The sequence below is a fragment of the Perca flavescens genome, chromosome 1 (assembly GCF_004354835.1).
Source record: "Perca flavescens isolate YP-PL-M2 chromosome 1, PFLA_1.0, whole genome shotgun sequence".
Classification (NCBI taxonomy): domain Eukaryota; kingdom Metazoa; phylum Chordata; class Actinopteri; order Perciformes; family Percidae; genus Perca; species Perca flavescens.
Window position 1 is genome coordinate 40,385,651 of NC_041331.1, and position 26,146 is coordinate 40,411,796.

The following is a 26,146-nucleotide window of genomic DNA, read 5'->3' on the forward strand; positions in this document are numbered from 1 at the left end:
TGTCATTGTCAGTGTCATGTGTTCATGTGTGTCATGTCACTCTTATGTAGATACCTTCAAGTAAAGTGTTACCTGATTTTCTAATAACTGTAAAGCATTTATCGTTGCTGTCCGGTTTCAAAGTCCAGGTTGATCCCGGACAGCAGCTCTCCTCCACAGGAGCGGTTCAGCAGCTCCTTCAGGGCTTCGTTCACGTCGTTGTTGAAGACGGTGGAGAAGCTGCAGTTGGGGTATCCTCCGCCACCCCCGTCCGTGGGAAATGAACCCATCACCTCCTGCACCCATTTCAGCTCGTTGCTGAGCTCCAGACGCAGTGCGTCGAAGTGGCTCTGTCTCTCCTGGTAGCGGCTGCTGACGGCCCCGAGGCTGGAGCTGAAAGCCTGCATGTCGTCCTGCAGGCTCCTCTTAAAGGCCTCCACCTTACGGAACTCGTAGCGGATTTGCGAGAGCTCGTGGCGCACATCTTCGCTCTCCTCCTTGTACCAGGCCTCCTTCTCGTTGTATATGGAGACCATGGCATCGATGTCTTCCTGCAGAGAGTCGTGGGCTGCTGCCAGGCTAACGAACGAGCTCTCCATCTGGTCAATGTCCTCTACCACCTGGGCAAAGCGCTCAAAGTTTACGTAGGTGTTGTTGGGCGGCATGCTCGAGTGGGACTTGATAGTGTACTCTCTGAGGCGCTTGGTCTTCAGCTGGCGACGCTCCCGTTTCCTCGGCTCCTGGGCTTTATTTTCCTCCTTGTGCTCGTTGGACTTTAGGGATTTAAAAAAGGGAGCGTTAGTGTCGTCCAAATAAGGACGGAGTAGGCATAGATACAGACAGATCATGCTATTATATATAGACCATTTCACAGTTGTAAAAAATAAACATTCTTAATTGCCCCAAGTTGATTTCCTAATCGGGCCTTAAAAGTTAGGCCCGACAAGGCCCGAGCCCAACAGAATTTGGCCCGAGCCCGACAAGTACATTTTGATTGACAGCTTTTTAAAAGCCCAAACTTGTTTACAGCCCGACATTATTCAAATGTGCATGCGCACAGCTCTTTAGCCTTTTGTCAAGAATGAGTCATTTATACATGTTTTTACTTTTAATTTATTCATGACTAACGTAGGCACTTGGAAGTTGGAACAAAGAAATAAAATACGTCCTCCAGAGGCCAGCCTCCGTTTCACCTCCTCAGCATCCATTGTCGCGCTAACTGAAATGCTTCACCTGACCGCTCATTTACCGCGCAACCCAGAGCGCAAGCCCGAGCCCGTGTAAAATGATAGAAATTAAGACCGAACCCGACCGAACCTGTCGGGACCCGTCCCGTTCGGGCAAAGATCTTCAGCTCTTTTTGAGACATTAATTGACAGGAAGTTAACAAGAGGTGCAAGCTGTTGCCTAGCAATGGAATTCCACTGAAAAGGTCTGTAGAGCTCAACAGCAATCGCCCAATTTTTAACGGCTCTGGTTCCGAACGTGTTTTTCCCCATTCAATTTTTTTTTTTCAGTTTCATTGACTTTTAGAAAATTGCTTATATATAGAGTTTTAAGTCTGGAACCAAACCAACCAGCTACGAGAGGAATCATGAGCATAAAACATTTTATTTGGCGCAAAAAAACATTTTGAAAATGGCAAAAAAGGGAAAAGGTGCAAGACTTTACAGAAACTATCATAGACTTCAATCGGAGAAGCTCGCGCTAGCTGTTCACGGTTTTGCGGGTACGGTAAACGTTTCTATGGTAAAAGCGAGTTGGACCAATCAAAGACGTTGCTGTTACGCTTAGGTTTGTGGGTACTGTAGTTTTTCTCCATAAGATCGTGGATAAAACATGTTTTTCTTCAAGGTTGATTTCATATAGACTTCTAGCTTCTACAGGAGCAGAAACCTTCGTTTTAAAACCACGTAGCTTGTAGTCAGTCTACCTCGGATGGTTTAGACATTATGGCTGATAATCAGAATCCTTATGGAGAAAATCAATGGCATTTTTACTTCTGGAAACACACTGTTAAGCTCTATACTATGGTTGAGTCCGAAATCGCATATACAGATATCTATACTATCGTTCGACATACTTTTGCGTAAAACAACATTAGAGTGTATCTTTTTTGGACGCACTAAGCTGAAATTTTCAACGTCACTTCCCGAGAGCCTCCTTGCCGGTTGGAGACGCGTAACCGTGGTAACCCCTGCCGACCTCCGCTCTTGCAGCATTGCCAGATAATGCTTAAATTACTGATTGCAGATTTTAAATGATGTAGAAATGTAAATAAAAGCGTTATTGAGGTTACAGAGCTGCCTTAGCTGCTGTCCGTTTGTCTGTTTTGAATTTTGTGGTTACTACCGCATTGCATTGTGGGATACATATGCAGGTGTAGTGACCAGTGTTTGCATTTTGTAAAATTTAAACGGAAATAGTATGCAATTGACATACTATTTTTCATTCTAAGACTTGGGACGTATCTCACATACTCAGGGGTGTCGGACTGGGGGGAAAAAGGGGACTGAGTACCCAGGGCTCTCATGTGACGAGGGCCCAAAAAGATGCTAGAATGAATAGGCCTAGCTGTTGATGCGGGGAGGGGCCCATTGAAAATGCCTTTCTACAGGGCCCAGAATGTTGTGCTACGCACATACTGTTTTAGCCTACTAGCATTAGTATGGAATTTCTGACACAACCTATGTCTAAATCAGAAACGTTCCAAATTTTACACATAGGATTGTTATAAGTAATAAGAGAGAGAGAGAGAGAGAGAGCGAGAGAGAGAGAGAGAAAGAGAGAGAGACAGACAACCAGCAGTCATTGGTAAAAGAACCTGGAAGCTTAGCATCAAAACATGTGCAGATTTAAATAGGAACAGCTTCCCGTTTCAGTGTAGTGCACAATAATGCTGTCTATAACAAGGAATTACCAGGCAATGTGTTGCTTTAGCAAAGCTCTTCTTCAAACGTCACAATAGAATCAGGAAGTTAAGCCGCCTACACATGATCAGAGGTAAACCCGCGAGGTAGAGCACAGGGTTATTGTGCTTCCAGCTTTGGTTGCGCCCTGAAAGGTCAGCCACAACGAGGTCAAAGTTGAAATCATTTGAACTTTGAGCGCAGAGCTCGGCAGCAATTCCGAGCCGTGCATGACAGGTCACTTGCGCTTTTCTGGACTGGAAAACAAATTCATCATCCAACTTCCAACAGTTTTCTCCCCTGTCATGCAACACTGTGGGGACATCCACTAAATGGAAGTTTGAATCATTTTATTCTTCTATTTCAATGGTAAATAATACATTTGGTGCTTAAAATTAAACCTTTTTTAATTGGTTAAAATCATTATTATTGAAGGTAAGTACAAAAACATCAATTTAACAGCTGAATCATAACTTTTGAACGGTAGTAAACTGTTAACCTGTAAAAAAAGTAAAAAATAATTGAGGATGTGAAGCTTTATTTGCTTTACATGTTTGTATTTTTGTGATAACCCGTCATTTAGAGTCACTATTGGTCATTTACTGTAACGGGATTCAGATAATGGCGGACCCAAATGCAGAGATAGCAGGGCAGTGGTGAGCTTGAGGATTTAATGAACAAAAATCCATACAACGAAAGGAGTCCTGAAGACAGCAGGCAAAAATAGTTCCAAAACGTAAAGGAAGCCAAAAGAACAGGAATCACGAAAAACCGTAACACCGAGACAAAGGGGAGAGACTCCACACACAAACAACCCAAAACAAATGCAATGATCTGACCAGAGACAAAGACAACACAGAGACTGAATACACAAGGTAACGAGGTGAACAAGGGACAGGTGACACGAGGGCTCAGGAACAGGTGAAACACATCAGGGCGGGGCAGACAATCACAAAGGCGGGAAAACACAAGGCAGGAAGTAAAACTAGACATGACACAGGAGAAAACAGACTACAAAATAAAACAGGAAACTGAAACATAAACAACCATGACAAATACTCTTTTTATTATTTTATCTCTATCTTTTTTGGTTGCAATTTAAATAAAACTGTAAAAAGACGTTATTAAAAATTAAATTCATCTATTATTCCAGCTAGAACTCTACATAATGCAGACAAAGTAAAACATTATATTTATCTAAAGGAAAGTTTACACTTTACCTTGATCCATGGGTGATTTAGAGCTTCTTGAATTGTTAATCTTTTCCTGTAAGAGAAAAGAAAAAGTTTAAATAATGTTAATAAACTACCATAAACAGAGGGCTTCTGTGATTCTTCTGTGAACATTACCAAACTAAAACACAGAGATTTACTTTGTTTTGCCTTGAAGAAAATGTAATTTACTAAGTTACGCTTGAGCTCCTCCTTCTTTCTTCTTTTTTTTCTTCTTTTTTTTAAAATCTGTTTATTGGTGGAAACTACACCGGCAATACATAGAATAAAATGTATATAAGTAAAAAAATAATATATATTTTTTAACTTTTTTCTTTAAACAGCCATCGTAAACATCATTCATCAAAATGCCTTGAACTAGAACTACAACACTACAAGTAAAAGACTTGAAGAGTAAAGTGAAATCTAAAATAAAATAAATTCTAAAAATAAAAACTAATAAAACAAACAAAATAATGGGGGGGGGCACACTGATAATAATAACCTTAGTAAATCATAGCATAAAAGTAGGTGTTTTATGAGCTTTTGCCTGTGTACCACGCATTCTCAATAAAATAAAATAAATAAATAAATACTGGAAATGTAAGGTAGATCACATGGGTTCGGACTCTTTTAAGTTCTCAAAGTAGGTAATGATGGGTTGCCATCTCAAATAAAAGTTTTTCATTGACCCTTTCAACGTAAATTGAATTTTTTCTAATTTAAGAAAGAGCATAACATCCTCCAGCCAACGGGCTAGCGATGGAGGTGTGGTGGATTTCCAGCTCTTACTTCTTATCCTTCTCCAACAACTGGCTGATGAATTTCTTGGCCAGCTCACTGGTGTGACAGAAGAACTCCTCGTCAAACTCATAATTTACGGCTGAAATGTTTTCCAACGTGTCCTGTTTGGTCTCCCCCAGGAAAGGTGAAGCACCACTCAGCCTGGAACACAAAACATAAAAAAGAAAGAGCAGTTCATCCCCCTGTTTTGACAGGAGCTGCAGTGTACTCTAAGTGACATTTTGGTATTTGTGGTTCACTTGCAGGATGTAGGTGATGACCCCAATGCTCCACATGTCTGCTTCTAATCCCAGTGGCTCATAGTTGACAATCTCCGGTGCTTAAAAGGCAAACAGATGACAGGCAGAAAGTATCTCTGTTAAAGTAGTTGAAAAATGAGCAGACTCCTGTTCAGTGTGACGCATTACCAGTCCAGCAAACCTTTCTCTTAGCATCTAATACCACAGGTTCTGAATCTTTTTGCGTAGAACGATTCCTCCAGTCATCTAATGCAGGCCTGGTGTGAAGACATTGGTTTTGAGATATCTAATGAGCTTTGAGATGAGGGGATGGAGAGGACTGTTCCATTAATGGTAGGCTTCAGTTTGTACAGTGACAGGGCATGCACCAACATCATTTCTAAAAGACCAAACTTAATAGGATTTTTCTGTCGATTACAGCCATCTGTGTCAGACGAGGGGACCTTGACTAGGGTCAGGTATCATTTGGGTTTTTTCCGATACCGGTGCTAAAGCGATACTTAAAAAAATAGATTAATAGGGTATTTTACAATAACTTTGAATGCACCACGAGGCTTACTAGTTTCAAGTGAATGCACCACGTCTGTGTTGTTTTTCCGACAACGGCACTAGGGCAGCTGCACACTGCTTAACGTCCCACTGCTGGAATCCTCTACAGTGAAATACAGTCACACTTTACACCGTTTAGCTGTCAGCATTTTAACCGTGTTTAATCCAGCTGCTAGCTAACGATAGGCTAATGTTAGCTGCTGTCAAGTGAAGTGTTTACTAGCGTCACGTGCAGCGATGCTCCTGTTGCCTCTAACGTCTGTTTCAGAGCATCAGAGAGCAGCGGAGAAGGCTTTGAAGTGGCACCGAAATGAGGGAAATCCACGTTGCAATTCGGATAGATACTGGTTGTTTAGGCACCGGTGCCGTATTAGCACCAGGTTTCGGTACCCAACCCTAACCTTGACTCGTCTTTTCTGGGCTTTTTTTTAAATTGCAGAACTTTGGAGAGAAACTACCTACTTTATCTATTTAGTACAGGGGTCTTCAACGTTTTTTTAAGAAAATGTGGCCGTGTTTTTAAAGCAAAGGACCCGTATAAAATTAAGGTGCATATTAAACTGGGCGTACAATAATGTGTAGAGCGGCCTAAGGCCTTTATACATACCGTTTTAGTGCATAGAATACTAAGCTATCAAAATAATAATTGTTGGCATGATTTAATAAATCATGTTTTAATGTTAAAAATGTGGCACAGAGAATCATTAATATTAACTGTGTCTGTGGGTGGCTTCCTTAGTGACTAGTGTTAATTTTGTCACCTATTTTTAATTTAGTCTTAGTCTTAGTCTTGTGCCAAAAATTTTTGTTAGTCAAGTTTTAGTCGACTAAAAGTCTCGTCATTTTAGTCTATTTTTAGTCAAAAAAGAACTCAAGGTATCTTAGTCAAGTTTTAGTTGACTAAAAGTCCCACCATTTTAGTCTAGTTTTTGTCAAAACATTTTAGTCTTTTTTTTAAATAAATTATTTCTGATAACCATTTCAGTCAAATAGTTATAAAAATAAATAAATGCTATAAAAGTTATATAAATATTGAGCCTCTTCCTTATTTCACCAGTAAACGACAAAAACAACCACTGCATGAGGAAAGGATATTTTACAATAAAATAAATGCAGCACGAAACTGGCAAGGCGTATTTCAAGTGAACGCAACATGTGTTGTTTTTCAGACAACGGCAGCTGCAGACTGTCCTACGTCTCGTGTTGGAAATAGAGACAAACCTTTACACCGTTTAGCTGTCAGCATTTTAACTGTGTTAAATCCAACTGCTAGCTAACGGTAGGCTAACGTTACCTGCTGCCAAGTGTAGTGTTAACTAGCGCCCCGTGCAGCGATGTTTCGGTTGACTCTAACGTCTGTTTAGGAGCATCAGAGAGAAGCGCAGGCTATTCGGTCCGGTAGATACCGGTCGTTAGGGCACCTGTCGGTGCCGTAGCACCGGGTCTCGGTAACAGCTGAATATTCTATCTCATGATGAAAATGTAGAGAGAAAAGAAAAGAGACAGAGCGACGGTTCTTTGTTGTTGCAGGTAACAGTCAGCTGTTACACAAACTCCTGGGCAGTTCAGTGCTTGTGTTTCGTTTTTTTACCCTCAAAGTGTTTAAAAAAAAAATGTTGTGGCAGCAATGGAGGCAGTGATGTTTCCTGTTTCCTGCACTGGACTCTCACACCACTTCAAAACGGACTGACAAGTCTAATAGCCGGTTACATGACTTGTTCCGTTTCTGCAAAAGTTGACTCTGTCTCAACTTTTCGCTGTAGGCTGCTGCAGTTTTTGCAGTTTTTCTGCGGCCCCCACCACCACATCCTAAACACACTACCCCCATTCAAAATAAATGGGAAGACCTGCTTTTTCGCCAGACTGTCTGAGAATCGTCTGAGTGTTTGTGAACGCAGCCTAACTCCATCTCTGCACTTGCTATATTGGGTTGTTTTGAGACACATCAGGCTTTAATGTTTTGTATGGTTATAGTTAAAAGGGTTATTTTGGTTTCTGTCTCTATCCTGAGAAGATTAGGTACCCCTTGTCCTATTATTATTGTACTATTAGCATTGGGGGTGGCAGTAGCTCAGTCAGTAGGGAGTTGGGTTGGACTGGTATGGTGGTGGTAGACTGGTAGCTGGAGAGGTGCCAGTTCACCTCCTGGGCACTGCCAAAGGTGCTCTTGAGCAAGGCACCGAACCCCCAACTGCTCGGGGCGCCTTTCCATGGGCAGCCCCCCCACTCTGACATCTCTCCATTAGTGCAGGTATAGGTACTGAGCATGTGTGTGTAATTCAGGCCTGTGTGTAATGTGTATATTAATAACAACAGAGTGAAAACTGTTGTTATTTCCCTTGTGGGATTAATAAAGAATAAATTTAATCCAGGGTACAAGCGGCCGAAATGGGTTTCCTCAGGAGGGTGGCTGGCGTCTCCCTTATAGATAGGGTGAGAAGCTCAGTCATAGGTGAGGAGCTCGGAGTAGAGCCGCTGCTCCTTTGCGTTGAAAGGAGCCAGTTGAGGTGGTTCGGGCATCTGGTAAGGATGCCCCCTGGGCGCCTCCCTAGGGAGGTGTTCCAGGCACGTCCAGCTGGCAGGAGGCCTCGGGGAAGACCCAGGACTAGGTGGAGGGATTATATCTCCAACCTGGCCTGGGAATGCCTCGGGATCCCCCAGTCAGAGCTGGTTAATGTTGCTCGGGAAAGGGAAGTTTGGGGTCCCCTGCTGGAGCTGCTCCCCCCGCGACCCGACACCGGAAATAATTTGGGTGAAATTATATGGAAAACGTTTCCTGCCCCCCTCTGTTGATGAGTGGATCACTCAGATTGGACAAAAATACATACATACACATATATATATATATATATATATATATACACAAACACATATATGTTTATATGGTGTATACTGGTGAAATGCTGGATGTAGATTTGGGTGGAAAACTTGATTATATCAGAAAGGTAAAGGTAAAGGTAAAACCTGACTGCAACTTAGTAGTTTCATGTTGATTTACACATTATGAGATGTTATTTTAGCGTGGCTAATTGTCTATCAATCTACGTTACCTTTTCTAAAGACCTTTCACTGGACAGCCCTGACTGTGTCTGTCTGGACATTTTCAGCCTGGATGGACATTAAATGGCAGCTATGGACACTGGAGATACTCTGAATCTTGCATGCATGAGCATCTATTTACTTGCTACTCTGGGGACTTCTTTCGTTTTGTCTGACTGGACGTCAGCAGGTGTGTTGGGTGGAGGGTTCGGACTTGTGTTTCGTTGTTTCTCAGTTGTGTATGTGTTTATAATTTGTCTTACCTACAAACTCCGGTGTTCCAAAGATGTTTTTGAACTCAACCCCGGCTTCAATCTCGTGGGCAAGACCAAAATCAATGAGTTTGATTCTCGGCAGTGGCACATTCTTGTCCAGCAGCATAATGTTTTCCGGCTGCAGATGAGAGAGAGAGAGAGAGAGAGAGAGAGAGAGAGAGAGAGAGAGAGAGAGAAGAGAGAGAGAGAGAGAGAAGTTTAAAATGTCTGAGAAACGCTTATCTAAATAACAAATGCAGGCGACATTGTTGTATGATAACTACATTTCTATTTTAAAGTGCTCATATTATGCTTTTTGGCTTTTTCCCTTTCCTTTATTGTGTTATATTTTTGTGCATATTATAGGTTTACAAAGTGAAAAAGCCCAAAGTCCTCCCCAAAGGGACTTACCATCTCCAACAGAAAACACTGTTCACAAACTGCTCCAAACAGCTCTATTGTAGTCCGTGACTTTGTAACACACGTTATATTGCTCGCCTAGCTGCTAGCATGGCACGCCCTCATACTCTGCTTCTGACTGGCTAGTAGTCCTTACCTAGGTACTGTCAGGGCACGCCCTCATACTCTGCTTCTGACTGGCTAGTAGTCCTTACCTAGCTACTGAGCATGTGCGACTCCCTACAAAGATGGAACAGAAGTGAGATGCCTCACTCTGTAGCTAAAATAGAGAGCTCAACACACAGGGTGAAAAGAGGAATGTGCAAAAAATATGGTAAACCTTTTCTGAGATAACCTCTAAATACAATTATGAACCTGAAAATGAGCATAATATGAGCACTTTAACAACATTTAACAACAAGTTTCTGTCGCTTTGACAAAATGTCACGGCCAAGTTGAAAGGTGCATTACAGTGCAAATATGTGACTCAGAAATGGGAGTTGTCTCCTCCACAGCAAATGTAGTTAAACCTGAATGCAGTGTATGTAGAATGTAGAAACCTTGAGATCAAAGTGGGCTATTTTCCTGGCGTGGAGGTAGTTGACCCCCTCGAGGATTTGCTTTATGAACTGAGTGGCCTCTTCCTCGCTCAGAGACTCCTTCTGTGCCAGGAAGTCAAAGAGCTCACCTCCAGAGACCCTGCAACGCAGACACGCATCATCCAATTGCCTGCTGTCACCAAATCAGTGCAGAGTAATACTATAGAAAATGTTTGACTTTCTCTAATTCAGCATAAAACAAAGTGATAGGACATGAAAACTGCCATGGACACATGTTAAACTTTATTATATTATGTGTTTAATATCATTATGTCACACAGCTAATACCAAAACATAGCAATATTTTTCTTTAGTACCACACTGATTCTATCATATACATTGTAATTAAGTAAAGTTTATTTGTATGGCACTTATCACAGGCAGAGTCACAAAGTGCTTCACAGGCCAAACTAAATAGTTACTATAATGGCTAAGCCTAAAAACTTAAAGCCACTGAGGGGCTGCTTTACGGACTTGAAACTAGGTGTGTAGCGCTTTGATGCGGTTAAAAACTATTTGTGCTCCTCCAATTAAAAGCACCCCCTGTTACGTGCTGAAAGGTTCCTACCTAAATAGACATCACCCAAAAGCACACTAGTGACACCAGTGGACAATTTGTGTCCTACACCCAAAACAAATGAAAATGTCTCTTACAGTTACATTATAACAAATTGATAATCATAAAAAGCACAATAAACCACAGGAGTTCATATTAAGACACAAAAGCATAAAATACATAAGAATACAGTCAACAATGTGGTTAAATGAACGCCTGACTAAAAAGATGTGTCTTTAGCTGCTTTATAAAGATGTCGGCAGAGGCAGCCACTCAGGTCCCATGACATGGTGCTCTTTGAGGCTTTTATTTAGGCCTTAGTGGTCCCCTAATACTGTATCTGAAGTCTCTTTTATATAGACCTTAGTGGTCCCCTAATACTGTATCTGAAGTCTCTTTTATATAGGCCTTAGTGGTCCCCTAATACTGTATCTGAAGTCTCTTTTATATAGACCTTAGTGGTCCCCTAATACTGTATCTGAAGTCTCTTTTATATAGACCTTAGTGGTCCCCTAATACTGTATCTGAAGTCTCTTTTATATAGACCTTAGTGGTTCCCTAATACTGTATCTGAAGTCTCTTTTATATAGACCTTAGTGGTCCCCTAATACTGTATCTGAAGTCTCTTTTATATATACCTTAGTGGTCCCCTAATACTGTAACTGAAATCTCTTTTATATAGACCTTAGTGGTCCCCTAATACTGTATCTGAAGTCTATTTCCCGAAATTCAGCCTTGGTGCAGAATTACAGCCACTAGAGCCAGTCCCACAATGAGCTTTCCTTAGGATGTGCCATTTCTGTGTCTGTAGCTTTAAATGCTATTGAGGAGGAGAGAGGGGGGGGGGGGGCAAGGTTGAGGGTGGGGGTGCGGTCTTGACCAACTGCCACTTTGCTCATTTGAAAGCCATAATGTCTCTCTCTCTCTCTCTGATGGGGGGGCCAAATTCTCTGGGTGGGCAGAGCACAGAAAGGGGAGGTAACCTTGCTCCTTATGACCTCATAAGGAGGAGATTCCTGATTGGTCCATCTGAGCTTTCATTTTCTCAAAGGCAAAGCAGGATACCCAGGGCTCGGTTTACACCTATCACCATTTCTAGCCACTGGGGACCATAGGCAGGCTGGGGGAACGCATATTAATGTTAAAAAACCTCATAAAGTGAAATTTTCATGCCATGGGACCTTTAAAACATGAGGCAACGCGTTCCAAAGTCTAGGAGCTACTGTTTGAAAAGCTCTGTCACCTTTAGTGTTCAGCTTAGTACGGGGAACAGCCAGTAAGCCCTGATCAGAGGACCTCAAAGATCTGCTGACAACATAAGAGGGGTGCAGCAGATCACTAATGTAGGCCGGTGCCTGACCACTGATGGCTCTGTATGTAATTACAAGAATCTAAAAGCTTTAGTGTGTAACTTTTTGATATTAATGAACGTCCGTTACATTCAAGCCGTTGCCAAATGAGTTGCTACAAAGCTAATTAAGACCATCAGCTCCACACAACTCTCTGTGAATTTCTCAGTAGGACTATGTTCAGAAGATTGTGGCGTGCGGTGACTTTCCCGCGCAGAAACGCAAGTGAAGATAACGACCTCTTCTGAAGAGTCCATCATGTTTTTTTTAATCCTCCATGTCCTCCTTGAAGTAAAGGACGTTCATTAATATCAAAAAGTTACACACTAAAGCTTTAAAGAAATGCCAAAAAAACCCAGAGCACTTTTTTCTAACATCCCGGAATGCTGTGTGGACTAGCCAGACCCTCCTCCGCAGCGCTGTGGAGGAAGGTCTGGCAATGCGAGACTAAACTAGTCTGGACCCAGCTTCTTATGTGCTTATCCATCCCATTTAGGATTGACCCATCTCCCAGAACAAATAATCTTCGGCTGAATGGAACCTGGGTCCCTGTAACCTGACATGGGTTGTAACGTATAAAGATATTCGCTTTTAAACCAAAACGTAGTAGTGTAGATGTAGCCTAAGAGGCTTAATATGACATGATTAAGATGAAATGCTCTTATAACTGTGTTATGATGAATAACTCCCTTGAATGTCACTCACAGCTCCAGGATGAGCACCACGTCGGTGCGGTTCTCGTAAACGTCGTGCAGCGTGACGATGTTGGGGTGCTGAATCTGCTGCAGGATGTCCACCTCCCGCTCGATGTCCTCGCGCCGCACGCCTCGAGAGCTGGCCATGCTCTGGCGCTTCTTGATGAACTTGGCAGCGAACTCCAGACCCGTGCTTTTCTCTCTGCATTGCTTCACGATGGCAAACTGCCCGCTGAAACACAGAGGAGGAATCACACCGGGTTGGATCTGAAGAAGTAGGAGAGGCTAGACTAGTTTTTAGTAGTTTTAGCTTATAACAGATGTATTGGTATCTGCTGGTTCATCAATCAGTGAGTAACATGTTTAAGGCAATTTAGGTGGGTTTCTTGGGTGAGAATGTGCTGGTGTGTGTATATATATATATATATATATATATATATATATATATATATATACACACACACACACACACACACACACACACACACAACACGACAACAAAGCTCTATCTAAAGCTATGTTTGTTTGTTTAATATATATATATATATATTTTTTTTTTTTTTTTGTTTACCTTTTTTTTAATGTGAGTATTGGTCTCAAAATTAAATTATCCACAAATTGTTATTATTGTAATTAGGGCTGCAACTAATGATTATTTTCAAAATCAACTAAACTGCCAATTAATTTCTTATTTAATAAGTAAATCATTTGGCCTATACATGTACAACATCAGAAAACTGTGAAAAATGAAGAAGAAAAAAACAAACATCCCAAAAGCTAAAACAAGAGAATATTTCTTTCTTCAAAAAGACTTTTTTTTGGTCTTTGAATAATTCATGAATTGACTAATTGTTACAGTTTTCTTGTTGTTTCCAATGGTTCTCTCTTTACTGAATTTAGCCTGGTTTTGTTGGTGTGTTTTTCTTTTAAGAAAACACACCAACACCACTAAAAAAAAAAAGCGACAGAATGAGGACACCGCCACGAATACCCACAATAAAGTGCAAAGTGACCAGACATATGGAGAGAAATCCTTTTTTCATACATATACCAACATTTGGAACGACGTTCCCCATCACGTCAGAACAATACCATCCATCACATATTTCAAAAAGGCATACAAACTGTTCCTTCTCAACAGTTACACTTGCACACACTGATTGTTCATGTATCGTCCAAGTCTTGTTTGCATGTATTGTTGTTTTTAGTTGTCTGTATCTGTCTAGCCCACGCTAATGTCCTGTACAAGTGTCCCTGTCCTCGTGTGCCGTAACTGTGTTCTATGTTCTATGTTTCTGCAGAATTAGCCTGACAAGCCAGACCCACATCCAGATGTTGGGTCTGGGAACTCACCATTGGTAGGGCTCAATCCGAGGGTCGGGAGAAACGGTTGTCTTTCAAATTCCCTCTGCACGCAACGGCAAAACTCCGAACACATCTTCCTTTTTTAAAGAATGATTTCAGTGCCGTTCTTTGTTCTTTTCTCAAAGAAAAGCTTAACTCCAAGTCTTCCAGAAAACCGCTGTTCCCAGCAGCCCGCCCACCGACTCTATACACGATGTGATTGGCCTGAGCAGATTTTGGTTTTTCCAGCTCGCAAGTCAACGGAGAGTGCCTTATTGTGCACCCCACATTAACCCACGTGGGATTGACTATGATTATATTTTGTTACTCACTCATATTTTCCCACCTTTTCAGTCTATTTATAGCATCGCACAAATTCTGCCACAAAGTAATGATAATAAACTCTGCTCTCTTAGATACTCACACATCCCAACACAAGCAAACACGTCATGTATAATACATTTGATGTGGATAGGTATTTAAAATGCAAAGGTTATTTGACTGAACAACTGTATCTCTTTATTTCTGGTTCACTTGAGTGGTTTGTAATCTAACACGCCACTTCCTCATGTGCAGCCAGTCTGGGGTTAGATATAGCCACAGCTAAAGATAGACGAGTCCTTTAGAAAGCAGCTCGACATGCGTAGCAGTTGTCTCCACCTGACGACGCACAGCAACAAACCTATAGGCCTAAAAACACATGCAAGTTGATGTTTCTTTCCCCTGTTATCACAGGTGCAGGAAGTATTTGCAGCATGTAGTTAATAACTCCGAGTCATTTCCATATTGTTATAGACAAACTATAACTGCTGGGTGCAGTGACCGACACGTTGGTGCTCTTGAACGATGCAATCTCTGTTTTCAAGTTTCCCAGTCTGAATGGTGCCTTATTATGAAATGTATGTAGAGGTTGTTATTCACAAACTCTACACCAGCACTAAAATCAATATTACTGATGCCTGACTCACTGTTCCTGATCAACTAAAAGACTACGTAAAGAAGTTAGGGCTGTGCGATATGGAGAAAATCAGAGAGCACGATATTCTTTACCAATTACATCGATATCTATATTGCGACGATATTGTAGGGTTGAAAATTGGTGCTTTTGACAATATCTAGTATATTATCACAATATCGATCAAATATAAATATATTTACCAGCCCTAGAAGTTATGCCACATTTTACATCTGCCATTCCAAATAGTTTCAGAGATTGTTGTGCTGTACAGTATGTCCTCAGTCAAAACAGTAAAAAAACAAAAACAAGATAAGTTCCTCTACATCATAATTTATCATGACCTGTTGCACCCGGTTAATGTTTACATTAAGAAGTGACTCAAATAAGTTTGTTTAAAGAACTTTTCCATGGTGAAAAGACATGTAGGCTTATACAAGATATTTTTATTAATAATATCAGATCACCCAAAGAAAGACAGATTTTAATTGGAGAATCTATTATTTTAACCCAGCCCTAAATAAATAGAGGAGTAGTGCTTGTTTAGGTAGTATCCATCCATCTGTCTGTCTGTCTGTCTGTCTGTCTGTCTGTCTATCCATCCATCTGTCTATATATCTATCCATCTATCTATATGTCCATCTATCCATCTGTCTATCTATCATCCATCCAGCTATTATTAGATTTAACCCTGGCATGCATTAAGGTGTCTGCATTCACACCATCAGTTATTTGGACTCTGATTTACATTAAACATTTCACTATTATTCATTAAATTTAAAAAAATATTTTACCATTAAGAAGTAAATGAGAATAAACCCTGCATGCATGCATGTCTTCACCTTCCCAACTCTTCACCAATTTCATAGAAATCCTCCACTTTCTGTTGTTTGAATAAGTCCATGGCTGCAGTCCTCACTGCTGTTCTTCAGTTAGGATAATACTTCATCTCTCTTTACCTGAAATAACAAGCGTCACAAAGTTATTATTATTATCATCATCTGGAAAAAATGTTCTACATCTCTTTACATGTAACAAAAAGATACAAAATCTGAGAGAATGGTTTTTAAAACACCCATGGCTATCCTGATATCGAAAATGCAATTCAGTTGAAAGTTGAAACAGTCGCCCACCGACGGTTTCAATTACTGGACACTGAAGTAAGAGACTAGTATTGTATATGTCATAAGTCATAACATATACTACATATATGCCTAATAACAATCAGTGAATATAAAATGTCTTACCGTGTAAAAAAGTCAAGTCTTAATCGTTAACACCATGTCCTCCTCCTGTCCTGTGTGTGCGTCTCGTTGCGGTCAAGGAGGACTCCAATTCCCAGCAACACATTCCGCTCACTAGCACGGGGACGGCGTCACGCTCAACTTCATTCGGAAAACTACAGATTTAACGTGGCGTTGCTCATAACGTTCTGCGTGATATTTAGTGGATGAAACGTAACATATAACTGTAATGTAGTGCACGGATGAATGACAACTGTGAGCCGAGCAAAGCAGTACATTTGAATTCAATTTAAACATTTGTTTTTTTATTTCTTGCTACTGCTCCTTACATCTTTACCTGATAAAATACTGTGAAAACTTATTTTCAAAAGAAGCTTTAGGTGTCTTATTTTCAAGCCGAATCGAAAACGGAAACGTACTTACTCAAGCGGTGCATTCAAAAGACTTACATCATGTATGTAACCCCGAAGACATTTAAGTTAACTTATACTTTGAAAAAATACAAATGAGGTTTGGCGCGCGCTCTGCCTCTTGGCTCGACCATCTGTTGAGCTCGTGAAACTGACACACCTGTTGTTTCGCGCACTCTAGCACGCTGTCAACTCTGACAATCAACTGTAAATAGACGCCATCAGGGAGTCAAATTAAAAAATATATATATATATATATTTATTTGACTTCCAGGTGGTGGCTCTTTTATGGGGTAGAGGAAAGCTAAATGCAAATTCTGATCAATAAAGATTTATTTATTTTTCACGCTTTATTTTGCACCCCTCCCTTACCATTGTCTTCACAACTTTCTAAGCTAGCCTACTGGTTACAATTGTGTATGTCCCAATCAAGAACCAATTCACTATTAAAATTAGTTGTTAACTGGTTGGTTGGTCCAGACTGAAATATCTCACCAACTATTGGATGAATTGTCATTAAATCTGCTGCAGACATTCATGTTCCCCAGAGGATGAATCCTTCTGATTTTGATGATCTCCTGACTTTTCAACTTGCGTCACCATGAGGTTCACAGTTTTGGTTTTGAGCAAAATATCTTGACAACTATTTAAGAGAAGATAAAAAAAATGCTTTGTTTGTATCAACTTCAAATAACGAGTGGACTAGTTGCATGCATTATTTTGAGGTTGAACAACTCTTTCTGGATTGTGCTGCCAACGTAACGATAATAGTTGACGGTGCAAAAATAATGTTTTTTATAAGTTCTTTTAACAACTAATATCAAACAGCAACTTGCAATTATAATAGAACGCAATTTTTCAAGTCCCTTGAACAAAAATATTTTTTTGTATACACAACATGAAATAACATTATTTATATAGTATTGTTGACCAAAAAAAAAAAGAAAGAAAAACCTATAGTGGCTAAATTGTCATGAAACCTGCTACATATATTCATGTTCCCCAGAGGAAGAATCTTAATTACTTTAGTAATCCTCTGACCTTTTATCTAGCAGCACCATGAGGTTGATGTTCTGCATGTTCTATATGTATTTATACTGTAAATATTCAATATTAAATGGACTGCTGTGGACGTTTGTTCAGACATTTACGACGGAGCATTAGGGCCACATCAAGGGAAATTTTTTTATTTTATTTATTTTGCACTTCGAGAATAAAGTCAAAATGGCGAGAATAAAGTCAACATGACGAGAATAAAGTTGAAAATACCATTTCCTGGTGAAGGCCTATATGAACTCGTGAAATAATACTTCAGAATCGGTTTTAATAACAAGGACATTCTTTCTCTCTTAGCGCATAAACACAGTGTGGTGATAAGTATTAGGACTTTGAAGAGATTGTGCCGAAAATTGCGTCTGTTCAAAAGGAGAAACCACTCAAACTTGGAAGAGGTGGCAGTGTTCCTGAAAACTGAAATAGCTTGTAATGGACAGATGCAATAATGGTATCCATGGTTACACCTACGCGCAATACAGAGAGGATATGTTGTATCACAAGACACAATAAGACAATTGATCAAATAGTTTGATCCTGAAGGAGTGGAGCACTCCAAGGATGGAACCCATATCCTATCTATGATGTTGCCCACATGGCAGCTGGCATGGCGGACAGTCGCTCTAATGTGATTAAGTGATAAAGTAGTTTAACTTATTCTCGTCATTTCAACTTTAATCTCGACATTTCGACATTATTCTGGAAATGGTAGTTCAACTTTATTTATAAAAAAAAAAATCTTCCTCCTTAATTATTTCCCCCTTGATGTGGCCCTAATGCTCCGTCGTAGACATTCATGTTCCCCTGAGGATGAATTATAATAATTTTGGTGACCAGATGAATCATTAGACAGACAGACACACACACAGACACACACACACACACACACACACACACACACACACACACACACACACACACACACACACACACACACACACACACACACACACACACACACACACACACACACACACACAACTTGCTTGTCTCCTTTGTGGTGCAGGGAATTACATCCCCCGAAGAGCCATTTTGAAAAGAAAAGAAAATGCACGCACATTTGTTTGTTTTTTGTCGACGTTTTGGTCCCAGGGACCATTCTAAAGACACATTATAGCAAAGTGACATAGTGCATAGTGCTTAAATCCAAATCCTGATTACATGATGATCCACAGCGGTGTTGGAGGTGTGTCTACGACCACACAGGGAGAAACTTAAAATATCAAATCCCACAAAACATTTTTACAAGACATAACTCAGGTATACAGTACATAACTGCCCTTGACTTCCCAAAAAAACTTGTTTATTTGTAGATTTCAACAAACATGCAAAATACATCTGTGGACTAGCAAGTATTTTTGAATAGGGACAGATGCTTGGACATAGACATTTGTTCAACTAATCTCCAATGAACAGCATTACAGCATTTATAGCTATTGCTAATTTCCAATGCCCGTCCAAGGGCTTTTAAACAGTCATGAAAACAAACATTAAAGGTGCCCTGCCACACAAAACTGGTTTTACTTGTATTTTTTGAAATGTGTTAGGTCCATATGTGTTTGTGTTATGTTGTGAATGTGAAAATGAACTGCTACCTTCTCTGTCAGCTCTAGCCACTGAAAAGAAATAAGCAGGAGGAAAAGCACAGGTGTATTCAAACCCATTACTGATGGCTGCATTCCACTTAGGAGAGCTCCTGGTATTGTGCATGCTGACTCACTGTAATAGCTTACTGGGACACTTGATGGAATTGAGCTATCGTTAAGGTTATCAATTTCAGCTGTGCTTATCCTACTACAGTATGACAAGTCAAAATGTCTGGTCTATTACCTGCCAAATTAATGTGGTTTCGGATGCCTGAATGGCTGTCCACATCGTAACCTTAAATTTGAATAGTTTACTTTGTTGGGATGGGCCAGACACACACACACACACACACACACACACACACACACACACACACACACACACACACACACACACACACACACACACACACACACACACACACACACACACACACACACACTTTTATTTCTATCAGCTCCTAAAATATGAATTATGTGATCAAGCTGTTAAAGATCAACCTGGTACAAGGAACACAGATAGTAAAATGAAATCGGCAACCCAATGAAAGAAGTCTTTGGTAGATAAACTGAAACAATACCACTACTCAGATGAGAGAGACGGCCAACAGAAATAGTCAAATGAGGCACCTGGTCTTCCTGTAGAGAGATATGCGAGCGGCTAGTGGGTGCAGCCCCGGCTCTGTCAGCTCCTGACAAATCTGCGAGGATGGAGAAGATGTCGGGTGTTGACCTGCACATGGAGTCTTCAGAGGGAGGCCTGAAGGAGCTGGTGCTCAAGTGGTTCACCGAGACTCAGGCGCTGCTCATCCTGAACCCTAACGGAAACTTCCCTGACTGGTTTCAAGGCTTTGCTGCACGGAAGTAAGCAAAGAGTCCAACTATAGAATCTGTGGTGACAGAGAGAAGAGAAGTCAGAGTTTTCTTGTGGAAGTTTAAGACTTTAAAATAGAAGTTGCACTTGTTTTACCTGTGTAGGCTCTGACAGGCGGTGTTTGGTGTTTTAAGCCCCCAACGTCGTCTTCCAGGCGGCGCTGTATGGAAGGCACTAGGGTTAGGGTTAAGGTTAGGGTTAGGTGCCTTGAAGTCGACTGTCGCAGCGCTGCCTTGAAGTCCACGGTGGGGGCTTAAAACACCATCGAGCCTGACAGCCAGGTTGGGGGCATTTTATTTAAATGTATTTGAATAGATTTCTGCAGGATATTGTAGATTATGTTTTTCCCACATCTGTTTATCTGTTAGTTGCAGGGCTGTATTGCTACAGTACTAGCTGTACATTCATTTTAGTACTGTACTTAAGTACAAATATGAGGTCCTTTAATCGAGTATTTCTATTTCATGCAACTTTCTACTTCTACTCCATTATAATTCAAAGAGATGTAGGCCCATTGTGTTTTGTTTTTTTTAAGTCCATTACATTCATTTGTGAGCTTTAGTTACTAGTTAAACTACAGTCTATGATGTACTGCTATGGATTAAACTACCCAACAGTATATAAAGTAGATCCACCTCGACGAGATGCAACAGTAAAATGCTACTTAGACACACATTAATGCAGTCTTGTATGAAGTACTTGAAAGCAATGCTTGAGTAAAAGTACAAGTATCTTACCAGAAAGTAAAAGTATTTGATATTTACTGTACTGATGTAGCAAAAGTAATTTTCTGATATTAAAAGTACTTAAGTATTAGAAGTAAAAGTTAATGTAAAAAAAAAAACTTTGATTAGGAACTTTATGGCCAAGGGTGTGTAACGTTATCTTCATCATCACCGTTGTCGGGTGGGGGGGAGCATCGTCTGTTACCATGGCGGCAGAGCCTGCACCAGGTGCTTCCATGACATTATCAGTCGTTATGCTTTCTCCTCTTCTTAGTTTTGGCCTTTGGTTGTTGCTTTTTTTGCCGCTTGGCAACAAACAGGCATTAGGTCACCAACTGAAATGCGTGCATTATCTTGCCAATTAAGGAGCAAATCTGCTTATTTCCAGTGTAACAAATTTGTTCCGATTTTATTTTGTAGTAACGAATGACTAAGATGCTGAGGGGGAAATGTAGTGGTGTAAAATATACATTTTATTTAGGAAACTTAGTGGGGTAAAAGTAAAGTATGTTATCTCCATCTCAAAAAAGGATTTTATAACTTAACATTAGATTTGCATTAAAGCAAGACAATTCAACTTTTGATTGATTTAATGTTTCAGGGCATATTTTTTCTTTTATTACAAAAGTGACATAGTCTTGCTTTAAGGAAACAGATGTATAAAGGCTGTTTGCAGAGTGAAAAATCTATTTATTTGACAGGATTGATGACCCTGGGCGTAACAGAAATGAATGTAGCGTCAGTAGATATTTGTCCAGTTAGAGAAAACAGAGGTTTCATGACACGGCAGCAGCGTTATTTTTTAATCTAATTGCTCCTGTCTCGGTCTCGGCCTCAGGGACACGGAAGATCTACTGAGAGATAAAGCTCTGGGCTGTTTCCTCATTCGCCTCAGTGACAAAGCCATCGGCTACATCCTGTCCTACAAGTGAGGAAAATCAAGTCTGATAAACATTGTCCAGTTGCCTCTTTACTGCCTTTTGTAAATCATCTCACTGGTCGTGCTTTTTTTTTCTCTCTCTCTCTAAAGGGGTCTCGACAGGTGTCGCCATTTTGTCATCACCCAGAATCCAGATGGACAGTTTGTCATATCAGGAGACTGTCAGACATACGGCAGTCTCACAGAGCTGATAGAGCATTACAAAGTCAGCCCCATCCAGCCCTTTGGAGAATACCTGACCTCCAGTTGTTATGAGGTGAGGAGGGGCCTGTTTGTTGCAAGTGTTAACGCTTTAGTGCGTAACTTTTTGATATTAATGAACATCCGTTACATTCAAGCCATTGCCAAATGAGTTGCTACAAAGCTCCACACAACTCTCTCTGTGTTTCTCAGTATGGCTATGTTCAGAAGATTGTGGCGTCCAGAAACTTGAGTGCGGTGCGCGTTCATGGAAGGCTTGGTATCATGTGGACGCGCTTCATGTGGGAGACAGAAACTACGCACTATAGCTTTAAGATCCTTGCATCCTGAAGGTCCTTGCAGACTGAGTCAAAAATTTTCGTATGCGTTTTTCTGTATCCATCACCCGAAAAATTTGTCACGCATGGAAACTTTGCGGTAGCCTGGCTCCGTCCTCCTACGTACTTCCACTCAATTTTCATTTTCCTTCAGTACGTTGTCTGGGTTTAGGGTATATTCACTGGTTTTCTCCGGCCAATCTTTGCCTGTCCAGTCAGCGAACAGAGGGAGTGGCTTGACGTTGAGGTCGTGCGCTAGTTTGAGTTGTAGTTCTGTAATGGCGGCGGAGAAAGATGCGAGCGAAGCCATTCAGTCCGTTGTGGCAACGCTGCCGAATATCCAGAAGATAAAGCCCGAGCATGACCAATCTTTGCTGAGTTTTGTTGGTGGCTATGATGTTGTGGCCCTCCTCCCCACGGGGTTCGGGAAAAGTTAGATTTTAGATTTTTTTGAAGTTTCAGTTAGTGGAGAAGGAGTTGGCTAACGCGAACGCTAGCGATGCTAAGCCGACATCACGACCAAACGTTAGCGATTGGTTCTGGCAGATCCAGAGTGGCTCTGGGCAGATCCAATAGTTTTAAACTTTAACAGAGGACCCGCCTTCAAGGAAGTTAACACTTGTCAATGGAGAGTGGCCAGACTCTCTGGACAAATGAAATGGACCAGAGTCTGGTAGGACCAGGCTAATGGACCAGAGTCTAGTAGAACCAGGCTAACCTTGCGGTGCCAAACGCAAGAAGACGCAAACAGAGAGGACAGAGAGAGAGGTAAACTGTCAACAGAGAGAAGCAAGGGATGAAATGAGGGAGAAGGGGAGAGAGGCAGTTTTTGCATCAGATTAATCAATACGCATCAGACTCAGTGTGCAAGGTTTCTGTGCGCAAACATTTTTTAGGAAGACGGATATGAAAAAACGCATACGAAAATTTCGGATTCAGCATGCAAGGACCTTTAAACTTTTGTTGGTGCCATTTTTAGGCCTTTATTTTTGACAGGAGAGCTTAGACATGCAATGGGAGAGAACGGGGAAATGACATGCAGCAAAGGGTGCAGGTCGGAACCGAACCCGCGGTCACAGCGTCAAGGACCAAGGCTCTGCATATGGGTGCGTGCTCTACCAGGTGAGGTACCTAGGCGCCCAACCTTTAGACTTTAAATGAAATTTATAGTAAATGTATCTGTCTGTCTGTCACTCAGTCCACCACTTTTGTTCAGACTGAAACAACTGTTCAACCGATTACTATGAAAATGCAAGAGGATTGCGATCAAGGAACGATTTTGGTAGTTACTGTACCTAATGTTTATGACGCCACCAGCACCACAACATTTTCAACTATCCAGTAAATGAAGTCGCAAAACTCAACAGCATTCTGACCCCTGCGTCTGCGCTGCTTTCCGGTGGCGCCGCGGCTGCCGGAAAACAATCGCAGCCACTCAAGACAATGCTTGTTGTTCCACCAGCAGTACATTGCCATTGAATGTGAGCATGTTAGCATGGTGACGCTAGCATTAGCTTTAAAAGCACCTCTGTGTCTAAGAACAGCTTCAAAAGTATGTGAGGCTAGCAAGAGTCTGCTAGCATGGCTGTAGTCTCTTGCTACAAAGACTAGAGACGATGCTTACAAAAGGATTTTGAAAAATGACTTTTTAATCTGTCGCCATGAAATAATTGAAGGCAGATCATTTACTTTCGTAGCTGCTTTTGTTGCCTGAAACAGCGCTTGATTGCATTTGTACTAAAGTTTGATAACCATAGAGACTGTCCTTCCCCGAAAAAATGATTAAATAAGTTCTTTGTTCAAGCAGCATAGTGTTGACAAACTGACCGAAGAGCCGGTTAATTAACCCGACTCGTGTCACTGAGCCATACTGAGTGCCATACGTCAATGAACCGACTCACTCCTGTTTTTTTCTTTTACTTCATTCGTGCCGTTGGCATTATATAGATGCCAATGGTTGGCCGTTGTGTAGCTGGTATTCTTCTGCTACTGTGTAGTAATAGCCCATTAGCGCCTCCACTGGACTGAAGTGGTGGTGGTAGAATCAATCAGGAAATGAGCTACCTAGACCCTAAACCGAAAGAGACCGAATGTAACCGTGCAACCGGCCGGCCCGCTCGAGTCTAATGTAAGCGTGCAACCGGCCGACCCGCTCGAGTCTAATGTAACCGTGCAACCGGCCGACCCGCTCGAGTCTAATGTAACCGTGCAACCGGCCGGCCGCTCGACTCTAATGTAATCAAGCGGTGTCTTGGTTCTCGGCAAGTTTGAGTTATTAACCGAGCCTAGTTTCTGGTGCATCTTAGAGGATTGTGTTCACGGCAATTCACACATTATCGATGGGGAAGTACAGTACATCACATACAAATACACGTCATGTTATTTTGGTAGTTATGTTAAGTTAAATGTTAGAGAAGTGAATGTTGCTACGTGGTAGCTAGGCTAGGCTGTCACGAGGAGACCGTGCACCAGGCTACTGAACGAGACCGTAAGGACCGTAACCGAGGGTACTGTGTGAGTCTATATTCCAACGGGTGTCTAGGTTCTCGGCAAGTTTGAGTTATCAACCGATAGCAGAAGCCTTTATGTCTCGTGCATTTTAGAATTGTGTTCATGGAAATTCATATGCTACATTACCAAGGGGAAAGTATTATGCCTATATCATACAAATACACGTAATGTTATCTTGATAGTTATGTAAAGTTAAACGCGATCACCCCAGCCGCCGAGGGCACGCGAACCGGTAACCAAATCTGTTAACTCGGTAGGCCAACCAACAACCATCCGGTTGAACCGACTCCCATAAAAGAGTTGGTTTTCCCATCACTAAAGCAGCAATTACGACTCATATTTACGTTTATGGTGACGGCACCTTCTAGTGGCTGTAGTAGTTATGACGGGAGCAAAGCAGGAAGTAAGGTTATAATACAGTCTTGTTGTGGATAGGTAAAAAAAAGACTTTCACCCAGGAAGGTTCGAGTCAAGTTTTATTTTTTACTTTACGGAACAAACAGAAGTGAAGGAGTTCAAGTACCTTGGGGTCTTGTTCGCGAGTGAGGGGACAATGGAGCGGGAGATTGGTCGGAGAATCGGCGCAGCGCGTGCGGTATTACATTCAATTTATCCCACCACTGTGACGAAAAGAGAGCTGAGCCAGAAGGCAAAGCTCTCGATCTACCGGTCAGTTTTCGTTCCTACCCTCACCTATGGTCATGAAGGCTGGGTCATGACCGAAAGAACGAGATCCAGGGTACAAGTGGCTGAAATGGGTTTCCTCAGGAGGGTGGCTGGCGTCTCCCTTAGAGATAGGGTGAGAAGCTCAATCATCCGTGAGGAGCTCGGAGTAGAGCCGCGTCGAAAAGAGCCAGTTGAGGTGGTTCGGGCATCTGGTAAGGATGCCCCCTGGGCGCCTCCCTAGGGAGGTGTTCCGGGCACGTCCAGCTGGGAGGAGGCCTCGGGGAAGACCCAGGACTAGGTGGAGGGATTATATCTCCAACCTGGCCTGGGAACGCCTCGGGATCCCCCAGTCAGAGCTGGTTAATGTGGCTCGGGAAAGGGTAGTTTGGGGTCCCCTGCTGGAGCTGCTCCCCCTGCGACCCGACACCCGATAAGCCGACGAAGATGGATGGATGGATGGAACAAACAGAGTTTAGTCACGTTCTGTGTCCTGTGCATTACTGGAAGTAAAGTAGTGTCTGATTTTAGCCCAAAACACAAAATTTTTCTAAACTAATTAGTTTTTGTGCCAAAACCAAACTGTGACACTCTCTGGTTTACCACTAGGGGTGCTAATTTATATTACCCTGTGGGTGGTAGGCCTATAAGAGGGTAGAAACAGTATGGTAAGTGTCAAACTGAAGTTCACTAAGGGCCACACTAGAAAAAGAGAATCACCATCAAGGGTCCGACATGTAG

The 26,146-nt window shown here is 41.6% G+C and overlaps 1 protein-coding gene and 1 long non-coding RNA gene across 3 annotated transcripts in view; both read right to left on the minus strand.

The window, feature by feature from the left end:
• On the minus strand, positions 1 to 16,690 carry dapk2a (death-associated protein kinase 2a). 2 transcript variants are annotated; one of them, XM_028579474.1, is made up of 10 exons: positions 16,549 to 16,690; positions 16,129 to 16,280; positions 15,724 to 15,840; positions 12,593 to 12,814; positions 9,944 to 10,082; positions 8,994 to 9,123; positions 5,147 to 5,222; positions 4,892 to 5,044; positions 4,109 to 4,154; positions 1 to 752 (listed from the first exon to the last, which is right to left on the minus strand). In XM_028579474.1, the coding sequence occupies exons 3-10, from the start codon at positions 15,783 to 15,785 to the stop codon at positions 99 to 101; spliced, it is 1,482 nt and encodes a 493-aa protein (XP_028435275.1). In that variant the 5' UTR covers positions 15,786 to 15,840; positions 16,129 to 16,280; positions 16,549 to 16,690; the 3' UTR covers positions 1 to 98. The 2 variants fall into 2 exon arrangements, with proteins under 2 accessions (XP_028435275.1, XP_028435267.1); XM_028579466.1 differs by having other exon boundaries at positions 16,129 to 16,313.
• Positions 16,691 to 19,551: 2,861 nt separating this feature from the next.
• LOC114553108 (uncharacterized) overlaps positions 19,552 to 26,146 on the minus strand; it is a 31,048-nt gene continuing 24,453 nt past the window's right edge. Inside the window, exon 3 of the long non-coding RNA XR_003692241.1 lies at positions 19,552 to 20,064. This is a non-coding gene — a long non-coding RNA (uncharacterized LOC114553108). The remainder of the gene's footprint in view (positions 20,065 to 26,146) is intronic.